Source organism: Carassius gibelio, chromosome A3 (genome assembly GCF_023724105.1).
Source record: "Carassius gibelio isolate Cgi1373 ecotype wild population from Czech Republic chromosome A3, carGib1.2-hapl.c, whole genome shotgun sequence".
NCBI lineage: Eukaryota > Metazoa > Chordata > Actinopteri > Cypriniformes > Cyprinidae > Carassius > Carassius gibelio.
Window position 1 is genome coordinate 24,874,566 of NC_068373.1, and position 21,286 is coordinate 24,895,851.

Genomic DNA, 21,286 nt, shown 5'->3' on the forward strand with positions numbered 1-21,286 from the left:
AGGACAGATTTATCACACGGACAATTCTGAGATGCACAAAAAATGCTTTTAACATTAACAGTAATAAAAAATATGATATGAATAATATTGAATTAATATTAGGAATTCTTATCATCATTCTAATTATTGCTGCTGTTAATAATAATAATAATAATAATATATTTTTTATTAGGACAGCTTTAACACCGAGATTGAGACGCACAAAAAGTTTTTCAAATAAATTAATAATATTAATAAAATAAAACAATCATAAAAGCTTTTATTAATAATAATAATAATAATAATAATAATAATAAAATATTCATCATTTAATACAAAAAAATTATTAGAACAGCTTTATAACCCAGACATTTTTTTAGACACCGCAAGTAAACAAACACATACATAATACATAACCAACCTCCAGAAATGTTTATTCAGAAATTAAAAACGAACTCCTCTGTCTCAACTCGCCACGAGGGGTGAACAATAGATGCCTGTCAGGAGGAAGCAGGTTTTCCTGAGAAAATCTGCGCCTGCAGTCTTGCATGTCTCTACTTGGACAGAAAGAAGTGTGTGTACAAAAGAAAAGAAAAAAAAAACAACAACAACATTTGGACCAGTTCCATCTAGTCAAATAAGTCGCCTCGTACTTGTCACCTCTATATGCAAACATTTATATCAGAACATCTGAAGTGCAGGAGTGTCATCACCGTTTATTAAACTAACAGGTAGCAGAGAGACGCAGCAGCCGGGGGCAAACCTGACAGGCCGGACCAGTCTGGGAGGAGGAGAACGAGTAGGAGAGCAGAGTGAATCACTGACAATGGTCAAGTGTGGAGCACTGCAGGGTGTCATGGAAACAGTCGAAACGCTGAAGCTGCCAGCCAAACAGAGATTCCCAGGAACAAAATGGAGGTCTATGTATCAGCTTAACTCAGATGTATCAACTCCTTTATCTACTTCATCTATTAGAGCCGATAACGTCACTCCCCACGGTGCTGCAAATGACAAAACACGTGTATCCCATGGTGCACTGGTGCATCCAGTACATCAGATAGCACTTAGCTCTGTCACACTGTATTGTGTGAGCAGTCCTCATTAACACATGCAGTGATTTTAATCACTGGAGGTCATCAAGTGGCTGTATTGTTGTCATCATTTTGGATGTTTATACTGCTGGTTGCTTTAATACTATTGGTGGGCTGCATTACAATGGAAAATCTGAACAAATTATATGTGCTGTTTATTAAAATAAGAAGCCATTCTATTTTAATTAAGTAATATTTACCATCACTGTAAATACAATTTTTTTTTCAATTTTATTTTACAGGTTAAAACTTACAGAACTGCATGTATGCGATTTTCACACTGGTAGACATGTTCTTTTCACATTTACTTACATTTTTTATATTAAGATGTATGCAAAATATGTGGTGAAAATGAACTCTAAACCTATTATCAGCTCAATCTTTTGCAATGCAGATTTTTATGAAGCCAAACACAAACATCTGATTATTTTCTGCACACAGTTGCAGTTCTTTCATGCAGAAACAGACTGAAAGCACAACATGACCCTGCTGTTATAGTGATGCTCCTGCTAAGATCACTTCAGGAGTATCCAATCCTGCTCCAGCCCCAATTAATCACACCTGATCCAGCTCATCAAGGTTTTCAGGATTACCACAAGCTTCCAGGAAGGTGTGCTGGAGCTAAATGTGCAGGAAGGTGCCCTGAAGGAGACTGGAGATGTGTGAAACTGACCAACAACAAACACACACTCCTGGAGTATCCTCTATCTATTGTAGGGAAGTCTGATTCATCTAAATGAGACTGTTTGTTTGGATGATTCATTTTAATTAACTAATTCAAAAATAGATTCACTGAATCACAGTCAATTACTAGTGTTACAAGAAGACTTATTGTAGTAAAAAAAAAAAAAAAAGTTACATAAGTTTAATATATTCAAGTTTGATGCAGTTGATTTTGTACCAGATAAATATTGCTCTTGAATTACTGTACAATTCATGCGATCTGATTTATCATTTGACAACTGTTTTATAATTTAACACAGTCTTAGCTAGTTTCAAATGTACTTAGCTACTATTTGTTAATAGCAAAACAGGTAAATATTAGAGCCCGACCAATATATCGTTTAGCCGATATTATCAGCCGATATATCGGTATCTGTGAATATGCAGCTGGTATGAATTATTTTTTATTTTTTTTACAGAACATAACGCAGATTAAATGCTTCTGAATGGTGTAATGACTAATTTGTCCAGCAGAGCTCCATTGTTTGCTACCGGCGACCCAGGTCAGTGGTGTAGAAATGCGCAGATGAGCTCAAACTTCAGTCTGCTGCTTCAAATGATCCATCCTCCACCCACCCGCACCTATATTTCATTCACATTACAATGATTTTAATTCTTAGTTTTGCATGATGTGATGAATGGATGGGTCATTTTTAACAGCAGATTTAGAGATGTTAGGGATTAGAGCTGATCTGTGCATCACGGCACGTGTCTGTGGTGCATTAAAGCCACTCAGTCAATGGTGGTGTTTATACCAGCTTTGCCGCGGCCCAGAACTCATGTTTATTATCAGTCACATCGCACTGTACGCCGTAACAAAACACAACAGGATTCTATTGTATTTTGTTGTACCGTGCCATTCATGTCCGGTATAGAATAGAACCCATTATAATCAATGATGTTGTTTACACTGGATGCAGTAAACCTCTATTTATGACGTGCTGACACAAAGCTCAAATTATTTTCAACGGTCGCTTTGTTGCGTGCTGTTGCGACACAGTTTCAGCATAGTTTGTCAGTACAGTGAGTAATGAAGCGGATTGAAAAGTTAGTATCTTTCTGTAGTCCAATAGATGGCAGTGCAGTGGTGTCGAGTCTGGTTAATGGTGATTTAACGATATGTTGTCACCTAGTTGGAGACACTCAATGCTAAGTAAATAAACCACAATTTCCCCAACTTTTACTCACAATGAGCTTACCATATTTGTTTGCAACAGTAGTAGGGCCCTATGATTTCTGCAAAACAGAAAAGTCCAGCCATAAAAATGGAATTTACTGTATAAAGCGGAATTTCATAGAATTTGTCTTATTTTTGATGAATAAATGAAAAACAGATCCGTATACACACACACATATATACATCCGACGCCAGACTTTTGACTATACTGTACTACAGGGGTCAATACTAAGTATCGCTAAATTTTATTTCTCAACAACAAGGAGGTTGTAGAGATAGACAGATGCAGACAATTCACACATCTCTCCTCTCTCCCTCTCTCTCTCTCAAAATAGCCATATGAGAAAATTTTTCATCACTGGATATAGCTGTCAGACATTTAACATTTCTATTGTAAAACTTATTAAAAGTTGACTAATATTAAATTATTTGCAGCTTAATCTTACCTCGCTCTCTTTAACGTTAAACTGACGCTTCGCGCTCTGCTTCTGTGAACAGTAAACCCCGCCTACTTTGATTTGATTGGCCATCTCAGTCATTTTGACATTGATGACCGCTGTTAGAACACTAAGGCTTTGATGTGAAGCGCCTAGTATGTGCAGCATTCGTGTGCGCATCCGTAGACTAGCGCAAGTTAATTCTCACACTTTAATAGTATTTATAGTTCCTAACAGGCTGTGTGACTATGAGAAGTTATTACCTCAGAATTTCAGTATGCAGTTTTCCCTATTGCTCGTGTGCCAGTGATCATCCCTCTGTGTGCCACTGTTGGCATGGGTGCTGTAGGTTGCCGACCCCTGCTGTACTACAATATAGCCTACACAAAGAATATCGGCCCATATATATCGGTATCAGCCCCCCCAAAAAAACACATCAGTCAGGCTCTAGTAAAAATATATAATTTTCAGAATAGTAGCTTAAATAGTTTAACTACTTTAGTTTAACTATCTTATAGTTTAGAGTTTAATTTAAGTTTATTGCCACATCAGTTTCACTGGTTATTTCAATTTAAAGATTATAGATTAGTAAAACGATATAGTACACAACAAAATATAATAAAAATAAATAAAAACAATTGCACAAACGATTCCTTAAATTTACTTTGAAAGAAACTGAAAACGTTTTTTTTCTAGGTCCATCTTATAAAACTAGTCCTTAAGAGTTTGTCCTCATAATAACCTTTGTCACATGATTTTAAATATTGGGGACACCAAAAACACACCATGCACATAAGTATTGTCATTTCACAGTAAAGTTTATATCAGTTAATTTACTGTTCATTATGTAACTTCCCATACATTCCCATATTCTATGGTCCATAACATGGCAATTAATTTCAAGAGACTTCAAATATAATGTTATGAAAACCAAATGTCACCACAAGGACAGTAACACCAGTAAAATTGGATCTTGTGAGGCCATTTTTTGATTTTCATTATGAAAACAGCTTCTAAATAATTCAGAATGTTTTCTGAACATCTAAAAATAGCAGAAAGTTTTCTGTGAGGTTAAGGGGACAGAAAATATATTTTGACAAATCTAAAAACCATTATGCCTGTGGAATGTCCCATTAAACAACAAAACTCAACGTGTGTGTGTGTGTGTGTATGTGTGTGTAAGAGACCAAATGCCCCCACATGAATAGTAAACCCTTAAATTAGGGTTAGTGGATAGAATATAAAGTTTGTAAAGTACAAAAATCATTGCGTCTATGGAAAGTCCCCATAAAACATGAAAACCCCAGCTCTAAGAGAAGAGTGATTTAATCATATAAATAGCTGGAGATCAACCATGTTAGGTCAAGGATCCTGTCTTACTGACCCAGTAAAATCTCACCACTGCTATGACTTCTTCACTTCAGCATGTAGGTCACAGGTCTAAAGACAGTTCAGTTGAAGCCAGCAAACTAGCATTATTATATAGAGGAGAGAAAAAAATGGCCTCCTGCACAGCTTTAGAAAATATTTATTTTCTGCCAAGATACTCTTATATAATAATAAATGCACTGGGATTTATGGAACATTTACTTAATGGCAGAAACATGTTAATGTCTTTTCAAACCATGGTACCGAAAAAATGATTCCAACAAAAAAAATCCTGAAATTCCTGTGTTTTTTTCAAGGGTTTTGTGAGTGTGAGCAGATCTTTGTGTCTGTGTCTGTGTGTGTGTGTGTGTGTGTGTGTGTGCGTGCAGATTTGTTCACAATAAGCAGCTTCAGGATTTGAGGATGGGTAAAAGAGGGAAAAGAAAGAGGTGGAAATCAGAGAGTTCATAATCCTGACAGACAACACAGTGTATGAATGCAGCCATTAGAGTTGACAGAGATGCTGCTTGCACTCCAAACTGTAGTTTTTGGCAGATTTGGCAGTGAAAGGCAAGTGTGAGGGATCCTCTCGGCACAGCCTGTGCTCCTGAGATGACGGGAGGTGGAATTGACAGGACTAACGTTAGATACCAAGACTGTACCATTGAAACACGCCAAAGAAATCCAGCGGCTTCATCTAACCACACACTCATTCTCTGAATCAACCGGGTCTTTGCAGAACCTTCCCTCTGCCTTGTTGCGACATGTTCGTCACAGAGCACTGATTGATTCGGATGACCTCAGATACGTCTTGACAGGAATATACCAACACAGCACAGTTTAAAGGCCATTGTTACAGGGCTGTAGCATTTTATGGTTTCTCTCTAAAGTCCACACATATGGAATTTAGCTTTACTTTGGTTTTACATTGCTGACCCTTCAATAGCCTTTTTGTACTGTACTTCTTTGATGCCTGAAAGCAGATGATGTCTGGCAGCACAGTCCTTTGGATGAGACGTTAAACCGAGGTCCTGACTCTCTGTGGTCATTAAAAATCACAGGATGTCCTAGGTATGGTATAGTATGACCTCTGCATCCTCGCTTAATTTGTCCATTGGCCTCTGACCATCATGGCCTCCTAACAATCCCCATATCTGCTGATTGGCTTCATCACTCTGTCTCCTCTCCACCAGTAAGCTGGTGTGTGGTGGGTTTTCTGGCGCAATATGGCTGCCGTCGCATCATCCAGGTGCATGCTGCACACTGGTGGTGGATGAGGAGACACCCCCGACTATGTAAAGCGCTTTGAGTGCCTAGAAAAGCGCTATATAAATGTAAGGAATTATTATTATTATTATTATTATTATTATTATGTAGACTTTTAATGATGAAAAGTCACCATAAGCAAATGAAACGCATTACATGATCATTAAACCTATTCAGCAAAATTCGTTGAAATTAATTAATATTACAATCCTTATTCTACAAATGTCTTTACAGATTTCTGCACAAACATTAACACACTTTCACGCGCGCACACACACAGACAATGCTATTAAGCACTTAGTATATAATATATAAATAGAATGATAATGTTGTCAAATATTATTTCTATTTAAAAATAACCATTTTCTATAATGGTTATTGCTATAATATTGTTTCTAAAAAAGCAAGAAAAAAAAACCCTCCTGTCTTTCATGATATGACCTCTTTAAAAAAAGAAGCATGGTTGTGAAGACAAAGATCAGAAAGGGTAAAAAAAATAAAGAAATGCAAATGCAAAAGCAAGCAAGCACAAAAAAAGAAAGGAGATATTATAATAACAGCAATTGAGAGGAAGCCATCTCTGTAATAAAGCACTACAGGATGAAAAGCAGAAAGCCACTAATTTTATGGGGCTACAGAAGCTTATTAAAGAGGTCATATGATGCTGCTAAAAAGAACATTATTTTGTGTTTTTGGTGTAACGCAATGTGTTTATGAGGTTTAAGTTTCAAGACGCACATTATTTTTCCACATACTGTACATTGTTTCTCCTCTATTCCCCATTTTTCTGAAACATGTTTTTTCTTTTTTTACAAAGCTCATCGTTCTGAAAAGTGAGGTGAGGCCAGCTATCCAGTTCTGTGATTGGCCTCTGTGATTGGCCGAATTCCTCAAGCGTGTGATGGAAATGTTGCGCCCCTTGCCATACTGTGATGCTGTGTGTCCCGGCGTGATGAGACAAACAATAACATCCATTACAAATGAGGCCAACCTACATTGAGAGTAAACCACTTGAATATGCGACAAAATTTTACTTTATGCGACTAAATGTCTTTTTTCAGCCATTGGCTAGTAAATTCTTAGATTTTACTCACCAGTGTGTTTGTTCAAGGTTATTATAAGATTAGCACTTTTCACTTGCTGAACACTGACTGAGCGCTTCAGAGTTTAGCTCTCCATCAAGCGATCTGTACTTTTCAATTCATCTCAATGGACACACAGTACACCAGTATTTGAAGTGCTAATGCATATATATAGCATCCAGAGTGGACATAATTACTGATTATGACTTATACTGTCTTTTTACGCAATGCATATTACACTGCTTAAACATTAAACCATATCTGCATTTGTGATTAGAGAAACAACAAACAGCTTGCGCTTCTCTAAATCGCAAATTCTTTAAATATGAAGACGTACTTACAGACCGAGTCAGAAACGCCAGACTGTCCTTGTAAAATTGTCCCCAATTTTACAGAAACAGCCACCATAATGTAGGAAACCGTCCTCGTCCTCCGTAAAATGCGCTGCACACATCTGAATATTTGGGTTGAACTGTTCCAGAACAGTGTTGGAAATACAACTTAACCACTGATTTCTAGTTGTGTCCTCTTTTGGAAGGCCAAACAAAGTAGTTACACTTTCACAGCGAAACACAAAGCATCTCCACAAACATGGCAGTAGGGGCATCAACAATATGAGAGCGAGAATCTAAGTTATGCCTTCTTTCTTTATGTGAACATTTGGGCAGTGTCATGCAAATCTTCCAACAATGTGATGTACACGTGGGGGCATGTTTAAATGAAGCGTTTTAGGAGGGTGTAGTTGACTCAACTTTTATAAAAAATATCTCTTTAGATTCAAGACTTTAGTCTTTGCAACTTTACAGATCTTCTTTATGCACCAAGAGCTTGTAACACTCCAAAAAGGAAAGAAAAAATTGCATCATATGACCCCTTTAACTATTCCAGCTCTGAGCTCTATGAAAGCGATGCCAGACGCAACATATACACAGGATGGATCAAGACACTCGGCACATATATGCCAAGACAGCGTATCAAGGACAAGGTGAGGGAGGGCGTGTGGGCCCTCGTTCTCCCAGCATGCAGTGCATCTCTCAGAAATAGAGCAGGAGAAAACAGGGCTCCTGGGACCGAGGCACAGGGCTAATAAAAGAGCTCCACTGCTCTCATTCCGACAGGCCCAGGTGAGAGAGAGAGAGAGAGAGAGAGAGAGAGAGAGAGAGAGAGAGAGAGAGAGAGAGAGAGAGAGAGAGAGAGAGATAGAGAGAGAGTAAGAGAGAGAGAGAGAGTGTCAGAAGTTATCATAGGGCTCGGTCTATGTTCCATTAAAAGAAGTGACTGAGCAAAGCACTTTCCTTCCTAAACAACACTCCATGTTATAATAGCATTTACTAGTGCCATTAGCCTGCTTTCTTTTTGACATGTGAACATCAAAGATATAAACTACAAATTACTATTGTAAAGTGCTCAATCATTTTTCCAGCGCTTCAATCATAAAAATAAAGGTTTCAAAGCTTTTTAATAAAAAAAATAATAATAATAATTCTTTCAGTGATACCCTAGAAGAACCATTTTGGTTCCACAAAGAACCCTTCAGTGAACATCTCTTAAAATATATTTGTGTGTGTGTGTGAGAAACATTTTAATAATCTAAAGAACCTATAAAATAAAAAAAACCATAGAATAATGAATCCATTGATGCCAATAAAGAAATGTACTGACCACTGATATTACAATGCATGGAAAAATTGGAACACCCAAAAATGGCAAAACCCGCATTCTAAATAAGAGCTAATTGCAAACATGCCCTTTTCACATTTCCGAGATTCTCAGAAGCGAAAGTCATCATAGCGGGGTAAACTTATAAAGTGGTGAATGAAAATTGTGATAAAAAATAATTTTCCCCATTCGCAAAAGGGGGGAAAATATCAACAATAGCACTTCCATGACGTTCCAAAAGGGGAATAAATATTTAGAGATTGATTAGGAGGGTGAGAAGAGTGGAACATTTGCGGTCACTTACTCGGCCATTATTTTAGAAACACTCATGCAGGAACATTGACTAGTTTCTTTGTAAATCAATGTTGAGGTAATAAAACAAAGCATAGTGTTAGAAAAACTTATAATTATTATTTTTTTTAAATGATAATAGTATTTAAAAAAAGATTCTAGATTCTCTGTGTAAATCAGTTATTGCCTGGTTGTTACATGATCAACCTGAAATACTATTAAAAAATTGCATTATTTGATGGTAAAAAGCAACATTTATGATAGCATTCATCATTTCAGATCCATATCAATCAATTTAAGATTTTCCTGATTCAAATACTTTACAGAAATGTGAGTGTCAAGTACCCCCCCCCCCCCCCCACACCCATATTTCCTTTTCATAAGTATTCATATACTTGCATGTCTCAGAGTGAGGTAATTGCAAGTAACGTGTATTGCAATAGAGCCCGACCGATATATCGGCCGGCCGATATTATCAGCCGATATGAGCTTATTGCATTTAAATCGGCATCGGCGTTTATAATGGCCGATGGAACATGAGAAACGGAGTCTCATGCTTTACTCATGTTATGAGTGTTGCATAGTTTACCCACCAGAGGGAGCTCTGCAGCTCCAGAGTTGACAACAGCGCCAGAAATTCACTAGCGAAGAAAGCGATAAGCCAAGCCAGCCACGGAGATTTTTTTTCTGTTTTGACGGTGAGTCTGTCGTTCTTCATGTGAAATGATTTAGTTCATACACTGTATATACAATGATGTGGTAGTTCTAGCTAACGGTCCTATCATTATCACTTATAAATATTCTGTAACATCACTTACAGCCACTAATGCATTGCTATATTAGATTAGCCACGAAGCTAATACCATGTTTATCAGTGGAAGAGTGCGAACGTTAATAAGATGTCAAACTATAACGTTATCGTTTAACTTATTCTAAATATATCTGCAGTGTTTCCCACATAATGACCGGGTAACTGTGGCAGGGGGGCAATTACTAGAAGTTATGTACAGCGTGCCTCGAAAAAACAACAGCTGTTATGTTATTGAATGAATTCATTAAAAATAGGTCATTGCACTTACATCAAATCACGATATGGACGAATATCTGTAAGTATTAAGCCGGAATAGTCTTTTTAAATATGAATCCTGCATGTTCTGCGCGTCTCTGTTAATGAATGGCGCAGAAGCGCCTCTTCATTCATTAAACACACGTAAGCGCGCATTAAGCTCGCGGTGAATTCAGCGTCCGCTGTCTCACTAAATAATCACGTGAACACATGAACAACATCCCCAGAACTGCTCTGACAGTCACTTCATGAGCATTTGACCGTTTGATTTAAGTAAAAACAGCGCCACATCACATACACAGAACTGTAAATGTACGCCAACCCGTCAAAATAAAAGTCCAGTTAAAGGCTGTTGTTCAGCAGAATGTACAAAAGCCTATCATAGACCCGATTACTAAAATATTCGATATTTACAGCCTTATGTTATTCTAACGCTAATATAGCTTCCTTTTTAGCAGGCCCCTTAAATGCTTGCTATTAACTTGATTGAAGGTGGTTCTTCTCAAAATTGACAGCGGTGTGTTCATGACACTAACGTTAACCATTCAACTTCGACTAGATGCGTCAGAAATGATTAACCAGATAGGACATGTAAATAAATGTGAGCTGAACAAGCGCTTTTTTTTATTTATTTTTATTTTTTACAGATTGTTTCAAAGCAGCTTTAAAGACATAACAGGAAAATGTTGTAATATTGTTAAATAGAAGTAGGTAATAGGTAATACCTATTGGTTGACAAATAAAAAAAATATATATTTCTCATTTTTGCCTATGTAGGAGATCCCTGTTTATTATAATTCTAATTCTAATGATGACACGAGTAATGATACATGGTGATATTATTAATACACATGCTTATTCTTTCTCTGTCTCTTTCTGGCCTACAGATACCTGAAAAAGGTGAATGCTGTAGCAGCAAAGTGTGGGACTACTTCTGCAAATACTTTAACTTTAGTATTATAATTTATTTACAGAACACACACAGACTGTTAAAACCAGCTTCAACTGGAAGAAAGTAAAAGTGTTTTTTTGACCATTAAAAAATATATACTTTTGATGTGCAATTGTTTAGTCATTGAGACTATAATCTAAGGCTTTTTTTTTTACATAATCTCTTCTGGAAAATGGTTTATACAGCCCACATACATAGAACAGGCAGATATTTTGCTATTGAATGTTGTGTAAGTGCAGTATATAGGAAATGGGTCTAATATCCAGTTTATTTTCAAAATCAAAATATCGGCTTATAAATCGGCTCTTTTCGAGTTAATATCGGCATCGGCCCCCAAAAATCCATATCGGTCGGGCTCTATATTGCAAGTAAGAGGTAATTGCAAGTAATTTGTGTATCTTTGGGGAACAAAAACGTATCATTGGGATATTTCTGCATTAATATCTCTAATAACTAATTCACTGGCCACTCGACCTAAACCACTAGGGGAAGTGGTTCAGACCTGCGGGAAATTAAAATGGCATATCACCACATCATTTGCCACTCAGAGGGGCGTAAATGCTGATGAGCCCTAATTATGTAACAATTTTTCCCCCCATTACATGAATTTCAAATCATCAATTAAAATGTAATGATTGTAGCTTCTTTAAATGAAAATACAACTAAAACCTTTGACAGCAATAAGACCAGGCAGTGCCTTTAGTAATAAGGCTCTTTTATATGTAAGGTGGGACTTCCATTCTGTCTCTGGTACTTCACCGTTTTAAATATCTAGTTGCCATAGAAACGCTCATATGAGAAACCATTCAAAAGCTTAAAAATGAAACTTTCCACAAATGTCAGTCGCTCTACTTAAAAGTTACGTTTTTAAAAAGTTTCAACAGCATTGTTAAAGGCTATTCTTCTTCTCTTAGTCCGGTCTTCTCTCCTCAGGAAATGTATTTCTGTCAGGCACACAAGAGTAGGGTTGAGCTGACAGAAGCTCATGAATATTAATTATGGTATTTGACAGTCTGATTGGCTAAAGGTTTGTGTTTAGTCAGTCCACTGATGAATCAACAGGGTGGTAATAGCTTCTGACCTACATCTGGCCACTTCAAAGCCAGTTTGAGATGCATCTGGCTTGCTAACAGAAGTCAAGTTTGGTTTCTAAACTAAACTAAATGATCAAAAACTAAATTTCTGTGAAATTATTCCACTACTCTTCAACCGTTTATGCAAATTTGCATTTATACCATTAGATTTCAACTGAAAATAAGGTAGGATCCAGAGTCTGTCCTCGGGCATACAGCTGGAAGCTTTATGTAAGTAAATATTCAGAGACGTATAACTGTGGTGCTTCCAAGTCTGGACGACCTCAAGCTGTTGTGGCACACTGTGACATGACGCATCATCAGGCTCTTGTGTAGACACGGTGTAAGACAGAACGTAATACAAATTTGATTAAATCAGTCAGTTTTAATTTACCCGGAAACCGAAACTGAATATTTAAAAAGAATAGACACGAACGATAATTTCATTTATCACATCAAACGGAAGCCTAACATCAAAACAACATCCAGATCAGAATAAACGAGCAAGAGGCTAATTTCAGCAAGTTTGTTCTCATGGTAACAGTTTCACAAGCAACTTTGCTAAAGCAATGAAGAATGCTGCTTGATTTGCAGCATTTTATACACTTTATACACATTTTATACACTTTTTTTTTTTTTCTCCCCTTTGCTAGACTTATTGAAGCAGCAAGCAACAGTATAAACCACGGCAAACATGCATAATAAAATCCAATAAATCTACATAATAAACCAATTTCTTGGAACACTCTGGGTTTAATAAAGGTGTAGCTCTGTCAACAATCTTTGTGCAATGAAATGTTAGCTCAAAAGAAAGTAATTTTACCTAATCCCTCAGTTTTTACAGTAAGACACTTACAAAGTACACAGGTCTAGACAGTATACATTACAACACCCACAGAACGTACACTACCTTGTGCTTTATTGAATAATTTGTGTAAATGCTTTAACAGAGCTTAGAGTAGTAGTTCACCCAAAAATGAACATTTGATGAAAATGTCTTCACCCTCAGGCCATCCGAGATGTAGAGGAGTTTGTTGAAATAGATGTAGAGAAATTCTCACTTGCTCACCAATGCATCCTCTGCAGTGAATGGGTGCCATCAGAATGAAAGCTGATAAAAACATCACCATAATTCAAAAGTAATCCAAATGACTTCCTGTGAAGTGAAAAGCGGTGTTTGTAAGATTAAAAAAAAAATCCATTAAGGTGTTTTAACTTTTAACAATCACTTCTGACCAAAATACAAGCCCATAATTCTTAACAATACTTCCTCTAGAGAAAAAAATCCATCCTCCTGTTGTCCTCACACATCAAGATCCACCCACACATTTGTTTAATTGCGTTTTGGACTTTTACTTCACACTGTTCAGCCCTGATTCAGACAAGACTTTTTTACTGAAGCAATATTACAGATGGAGGATTAAATAAAAATTAAAAACATCTTGATGGATTTTATTCATTACAAACACACAGCTTTTTAATTTACAAGGCATTAACTGATGGACTGGAGTAACGTGGATTATTGCTATGTTTTAATCACCTGTTTGGACTCTCATTCTGACGGCACCCATTCACTGCAGAGGATCCATTGGTGAGCAAGTGATGCAATGCTAAATACATCCAAATCTGTCCTGATGAAAAAACAAACTCATCTATTTCTTTGACGGCCTGAGGTTGGGTACCTTTTTGGGTAAACCATTCCTTTATTGCAACACCATAAAATTCCATTAAAACGTGACGAGGAACCAAAACTGTGGTGAGAAAACACTACGTTACCCTGGTAAGCATGCGCCATGTTGTGATGTGTCATCTATGTGCAGTCCAACCACTGTCTGCTTGTGTAAGGGTGAGAGTATAACAGTGATGTAATGAAGCAGTAAAACACAGAGAAAGAGATGTGGTGGTGGGAGGATATGAGTAGGAGGTGGTGACAGGGGCATCATTATCCTAAACAAACCAGTGAGCGTGGGAGTGTGTGCGAGAGGGGGAGGAAAAGAGTGTGTGTGTGTACGCACTCCCTCACGCCTCACTTTCAGATGAGAATGAGCGCTCCCCACTGCAAGCGCTTTGTGCATCCAAGGACACCATATATGAAGACAAGATATTTGCCCAGGCTCAACTATGAGTGCGTGACTATGTTTATGCAAGTGTGTGTGTATGTGAGAATGTGTGGTGTTAAATGTGAGAAATATCAGAGAAAAGCAGGAGCGCATGTAGGCGGAAACCATTTACAGTCTGTCTCAAAGTGAACCCCCATGGCTCTCTCACTAAGACAGACAGACATCTCCCACAAGAAATTGCCCACAAGAATTTAGTGTTCCACCTCACGGCGCAGGACATCATCTATCCAAAACAGAGATGAAGCCGTTTGTTACTAAATGACACATCATCCATTTCAGCTCAGAGTTCGGCAGAGTAAAAAACCCATCATTATAGCTCGGGGTCGGCGGTCGCAGCGGTGCATCTGTGCATGTAATGGCCAGTTTATCATTTCAGAAAGTATGACGTGATGTTCTGTCTGATTGAGCTCAACTCGTGGTATGTGTATTTGAGTTGTGCCTGTTCTCACGAGCAGGCGGAGTCCTGTTGTTGACACGGGAGAGGATATAACCTTGAGTCATCCCTCTGGGAGAGACTCGACAGGAAAACTCAAAAGACGTTTGGGTGTGAGCCATGAGCCAACAAAGAATATTTCCCACTCTATTTTCTGACCGGATGAGCTGCATTTGAAGCCGCCAACAATGCCAAACTAATTTTCACATATTGACCTGGCTCAAAATAAAGAATATAAACCTCTATGGCTTGCATTAGGGAGGACAAAAGAAGTAGTGCTTTGGTACCAAGCTGACGCTAAATTAAAGAGAAACAAGCATCCACAAAAACAGCTGTGTTCCTGGAGCACTGGTAGTAAAACATCTCAATTGGATATTAGTAGGTTCTGCAGTGTAAATGTGCAGAATAAAACACGTACCAATGTTTAATGTGTTATTAATGTTAAATCAAACAATACAGTATTATGAAAATGACTCGCTGCTTGTGGCTGGATAACTTTAGTAATATTAACAAAGATAAACACAAATTTAAGCCTAAAGAAAAACAAAAGAAAAGTAATTTACAGCTCAGTTTAATTAAAGATCTGCGTCCCAGTCAAACTGGCACCATTAAAACCACATTATTAGTTGTATATATCTAATAATCATGCAGTGAAAACTATGCCAATTAAGTATATTACATTTAATTACTTAGTATTTATTTCTGTTTCACAGTGGTTGACTTGAATACTTGATACTGCTATTTACTGCACATAAATAATTACTTAACTTGATTTTAAAAATATTTTAAACTGCTGAATTAAAGTAGATTCGCATGATCATATCGTTAGATAGATCATCCAGCCCTACCTCAAAACCTTTTCAGCTTTCTCTTTCTGCAAATGTTTTGGTGTAGCGATATGACGGCACCCAAAAGATGGATAAAAAAGGCACACAGGGGGAATTTTTACCTTACAAACTACAGACATGGCTGATTTGCATGGGATTAAGATTACAGACAATCTCCGCAATTATTAAAAATGACTGGAGGTCACTAGTTAATACTAATCCCATGCGAATATGGCTTTTGCTTTCTTTTGTTTCTGCATTTTTCGCAATATTTCTAAGCGTGTCACGCAATATTTATTTTAGCATTATTTCAATTAACCAAAACTATTAACAGTTTTTGATTCAGTTAACAATAACACTCAGTACATTTACATGGACAACAATAATTTAATTGTAATACGATTAAGACAATACTCTAAGAATCTACCATGTAAACAGAGATTTTTGATTACCTTAATCTGGCTAAAATCACATTCGAATCAAATTAAGGCATGTGTAGTATTCCTATTTTAGTCACATTACTGTAGTGCAGTAGAAACATGTAAAAACCTTAATTATTACCATTGTGTAGGACTTTGACGCATTTTGCAACAGGATAAACACACGGCAGTGGTCAAACATTTGACGGCAAATAAAAGAGCTTCCACACCGCCATCGTCTGTATGCACGTACAAATAATTAACTGCACATGATCTGTGCGATTAATGGAACTATGTACTATAACATGTAAAACGGGAATATGAAAGGAATATTCTAAAAGCAACTCATGCAAACCCCTTAAATCATAATATTGGTAATAATAAGGTAAATAATTAGATTACTTATGTCCATATAAACAAAGTCACTGTTAGTCAGAAGCTCTAGAGCATGACATCACATCCTGTTGCCCATATTTTTTTGCGGGGTCCAAAGTCATTTTGGAAGCCTAGTGTGTCTGTAGCTTAACATAGCTCCTAGATATAATCTCCCTGCAGAGTTCAGCTGCTACTCTAATCGCTCATCAGGGTTTTTGGGTTCACTAGAAAATTATAGTCAGGTGTGTTAGCAGACTGAGAGCAGCTACTGTAGATCTCCAGGATTGAGCACTCCTGCTCTAATGCAAGCACTTCTGTTATTGAGTAATGAATGCACGCACATACACACACACAGAGACCGAGACCGAGAGAGAGAGAGACAGAGAGAGAGAGAGAGAGAGAGAGAGAGAGAGAGAGCGCACACACTACTCTCTTAATCAAAACAGAATGACTCATTGTGACACTGCTGTTGAACAATTGCACAGGTTCTCACAAACCACACCTGTCCATTATCTACATATAACTGCATATGAAAATTACAGTGCAAAACAGCCATCAGTCAAATGATTTTAGTATTGTAACACACACACATACACACACACCATCCTACCGTATCTTTCATTTTAACCATGAATGTTTGAATTTCAGTTAAAAGCATAGTTCAACCAAAAATGGAAATTTGTCATCATTTCGTCACCCTCATGTTGTTCCAAACCAGTACAAATCCTAGTCAGCTGTTGAACATACTAAAAAATAGCCATAAATGGTCTTGTCCTCCTTGGTCCATTCGCCGCAGGGCCCAGTGCGACCGCAGCAGCCGCACCCCCCTAAGGATGACCCTCGTTGACCGTAGCCATTGACTACCACAGTATGGAAAAAATTAATTATGGGAGTCAATGTCTACGGTAATCTGTTTGATTACCAACATTCAAAATATTCTTGTGTTCAACAGAAGAAACTCACTCATACAGACTTGAAACAACATGAGCGCGAGTAAATGTTGACTACATTTTTGGGGGAGAACTATCCCTTTAACAACTCTTTCTTAGCTGCAGCTTCTGCAAAAGCTTCTACAATAAAATGCGCTAACTTGATTATGACCACGGTCATTAAGATAAATCAATCAAATCTCAAGTGTCTTATACTGTTTGAATGAGATCTTGTATTACTTTACAGGAACAGTAGCAATTAATTGTAGTATCTTGACACCAACTATGATTACCTTGGTAACTTTTATTAAGGGTTGGTATTAGTGACACAAGGTATAAATTCAATCTAGCAATGTGATATGGTAAATTGCTGAAAATGAATGGTTACCATAGTGAATTTTTGTATAGGAGTGTCTTTCACACATCATAGATGATTTGTTGTATGTCCAGGGGGTCTGTGACTGAGGCTGAGACTCTCTCTGTGATTCATTTTCAGAGAGAGTGGGATTCAAGTGCTTATACCTTTTGCGAGTTTAAATGAGAAGGTGAAGTGCACTGTCGACTGTGTTATACATGAGGGGGAGTTTCTCTCATATAAAGACAGGCAACTGTTTAAAGATTATTCATACTGAATGAATCAGTATGTTTGAATGAATCAGTTGAGCAAATTAATTAATGTCTCATTCATAAAGACTGTAGCTGCATACTTCTCTATTATATACATTGACGTAAAGCAGTGTGAAAAGAGTATTGTCCGAATTCATAGTATTTAGAAAACAGTAGGCAAGTAGCACCAGGGTAACATATGATGTGCACTCCAGATGAATACTTCATTATCCCAATTGGTTGAGCGAATAATTCAACGACTCATTCATAATATTAGCCACTTGTCACCATACACTGGAGTAACAACATAACCTTCAGAAAGAGTCACTGAAAAATACCCACTACTAATATGCTGTCTGTATTAGTAGACTGACAGTCTGCCTGAATCAACAAATCTCTCAAACAAAAGTCAACTAGGGTCTAAATTCACTCAGGGCTCCTGATAGTGAGGTAGTAGATTCAGTCCATGCCCAAAAAGGGCTTGAATGATCATTAGACTATGGAGATTGCATCACAAATACAAAGCAGATTTCGCTGCCGTACCTTTAGCAATCCCGATAAGGAACAAGCATCTTTAGGGTCAAGCATACACCCATTCTCACATCCTTGACAGAACAAAGTACTGACCAACAATTCTGACAGCCTCCCTGTAGCAGAAAGTGAAATGCTATTTTAAGAAGTTAAAGCCCTCAAACTAGATCTGCTTTTTAAACTGATCATAAATGATGCATCGGTGAGTTTCCCTGCAGCACGGCAGATGAATTCCCATCCACTGCTGTCAGCCCCTTTGACTTCATTTTCCACGCAAACTGGAGAAATTGAGTGAGTGAAACAAGGAATAATTTATGCCAGTACATAAACTAGGTCTGAAAAGCTTCGGATTTAAAAAGGTACGATGCAAAAAGCTTTTCAGCTAGATTCTGACAGTCGGGCCTAATGAAAACAACATCGGCACTTTGCTGAGCATGTGGTTCCATTAGTGCGTGCTTTGTGTCGTCATGTCGGATCAAGCCACACAGTTTGCCTGTTGCCTTGAAGCTAAAACAGGATGGCGAGACTCACCCAAGTCTTTAGATCCTTGGCTTTCACTGGCCAGCTCTCCCATTCTCACCAGAGCATCAAAATAGCCCTTTGCTGCAAACGTCACACCTGCAAAAGATGGAGACAAGTAGAAAAATGTGTCACAAACATTCTCCTCTCTCATTACAGCAGTATATTCCATGATCAAAGGGCCCATCATGAAGACGGGATGGCTCTCAGCTGCACATGTTGATGTCAGTCCAGCTGAGTAATGAGCAGCAAAAAAAATGATGAGTCTGTTTCACAACAGGAAACACGATCAGTTTTTACAGGAAACACATTTAGAAGGAGTAAAGATTGCTCTCCTGTGACTATGGAAATTGGGCCCTTTTTTCTTTACCAGACTAGCCCAGCTGTCTCCCTCACACACACACTGCTTTCCTATCCCATGCCTCATTACGGTTTTAAAATGTAATAAAAAACAAACAATCTCATTATCATTATCTCCAATGTGTGCGTTTGATTGGGTGTTTTTCCAGCTGTGGTCTAGCCTAGTCTAGTTTGGTGTTGGGCCAGCATAGCTAAGCGATTTACTAGTACAACCTAACTGTTGCAATGACCTTTTCAGAGACTTCATGAACTACTACTATTACTATTGCTTCTCACTACTCAAGCAGGTTTCGGTCTCATTAAGACACCAGAGACAAACTCAGGCTGATGTAATGGACAGAAGATATTTACTGTATACAGTGCTCTGCAAATGTTTGGAAATGCTCAAGGCAATGTGGGGTTTTGGACAATATGAATATAAATCTTTATCATTTTTTGACAACTCTGCATTATAAGTAACAACAAAAAATATCCATCCATCCATCCCTGTCTGGGATCAGCAAGATTTACAAAAATACAGTGAAAATAGTGATATTGCCTCCAGTGTCACATGATCCTACAGTATTGTTTCTAATTTATTGATATGCTGTTGAAAATATTTTTTTTTTTTGTGGATGAACAACATTCGAGGAACAGCATTTATTTGAAATAGTTTTATTCAGCATAGACGCATTCAGTTAATTAATGACATTTATAGTGTTAGAAAAAAAAAAAAAAAAAAAAAAACTGTATCGTATACAGTATATGAAATATCTGTACAGAACATCAAAAAAAGAAGAAAAAAATCTGCTAACAGAAGTTAGTCAATTAAACCGGTGCTGCGAAACAGATGAAACAGAAATCTGGAACAGCCAAATAGCAAATGCTAGTGATTTCCGTAGGACTGGCAGCAGCACTCAGTAATAAGTTTCGGAGTAAACAGGTATGCATCTCCTCCCTAACAGATGTTCACTGGAATCAACTGCTCGGACTTCATGACTCTCACTCTCGGCCTATGAACACCATACTGAGGAATAACACAGCCACTGTGACAAACTAGAACTGCACAGCAAGATCTGAAAGCCAAGAATCTGGTCTTCCCCAAAAACTTCCAAGAGCAGCTCAGGTATTATTATGCAACAGTGCTTTCTGAAAGTGTGTCCCAGACTGCACCATGGCTGAAATATTGTCTCTCTCTCTTCAAAACGGATACCAGTCAGCTCTTCTTTAAGGAACTCATTCAGAAATCAATCAGAACCTTCATTTGAATCTATGGAGAGTGTTTAAAACCACCCTGCGCTTCTGGCACAGGTAGAAAAAAAAATTGAGCAAACAATTCATCAAGCTGGCCAGCTGTGGCTCTGATTAAGTAAGGCAAAGCAGACGGTTGAACAAGGTGAGCCGCTATGTGGATAGAGTTCAGGGGTAATTGACAAGGAAATTATGAAAAAAAATGTGCCTGACATCAACTCTAGGAACAGAAACAGTGAGAGAAGGCCCTCGGTTTCTTTGCTTCTTCCTTTATTTATCTAGGTTGGATAGGCCAGTAGATGAACTCATATTTTTGCTGATACACTGATTTGATAGGAATCAAGAAGGAATCTAATACTGTAATATAATTTAATTTTGTCAACTATTTTAATGGTTGCCAACTACAAAATGTAGAAAAGGTTTACGTGACAAGTCAACTTTAATTGAATATTTCAATAAAATATTACAACTGAAAAAAAATATTAAATAGCAAGTACTGTACTTAAAACTTACACATTTTTACTGAGAAGAGATATAGATAGATATTTCAGTTATATGTAGGTATTGATTATATTTTTGTTGTAAAAGTTGTGTTATGTTTCAAGTCACCATTAGAGTGATTAGTGTTCTCTTTGGAGAGTTTTAAAGTTTAAATGGTTTTAAAACTTTAAGCTTATGCATTTTTTTCAGTTTGCTCAACAAACCGACAGACAAGTTAAACTAACCACTATTATTTCAATCCTCAGCTTCACTTGAAATGCAAGCTTAATGAA

At 37.4% G+C, this 21,286-nt stretch overlaps 1 protein-coding gene across 4 annotated transcripts in view; it reads right to left on the reverse strand.

Moving 5' to 3' along the window:
• Window positions 1-21,286, reverse strand: part of LOC127953248 (brain-specific angiogenesis inhibitor 1-associated protein 2) — a 71,828-nt gene that overhangs the window by 30,315 nt on the left and 20,227 nt on the right. For all 4 annotated transcript variants that reach the window (XM_052552256.1, XM_052552278.1, XM_052552269.1 and 1 more), the window contains exon 3: window positions 18,936-19,022. In XM_052552256.1, coding sequence (XP_052408216.1) covers window positions 18,936-19,022 — 87 coding nt within the window. The remainder of the gene's footprint in view (window positions 1-18,935; window positions 19,023-21,286) is intronic.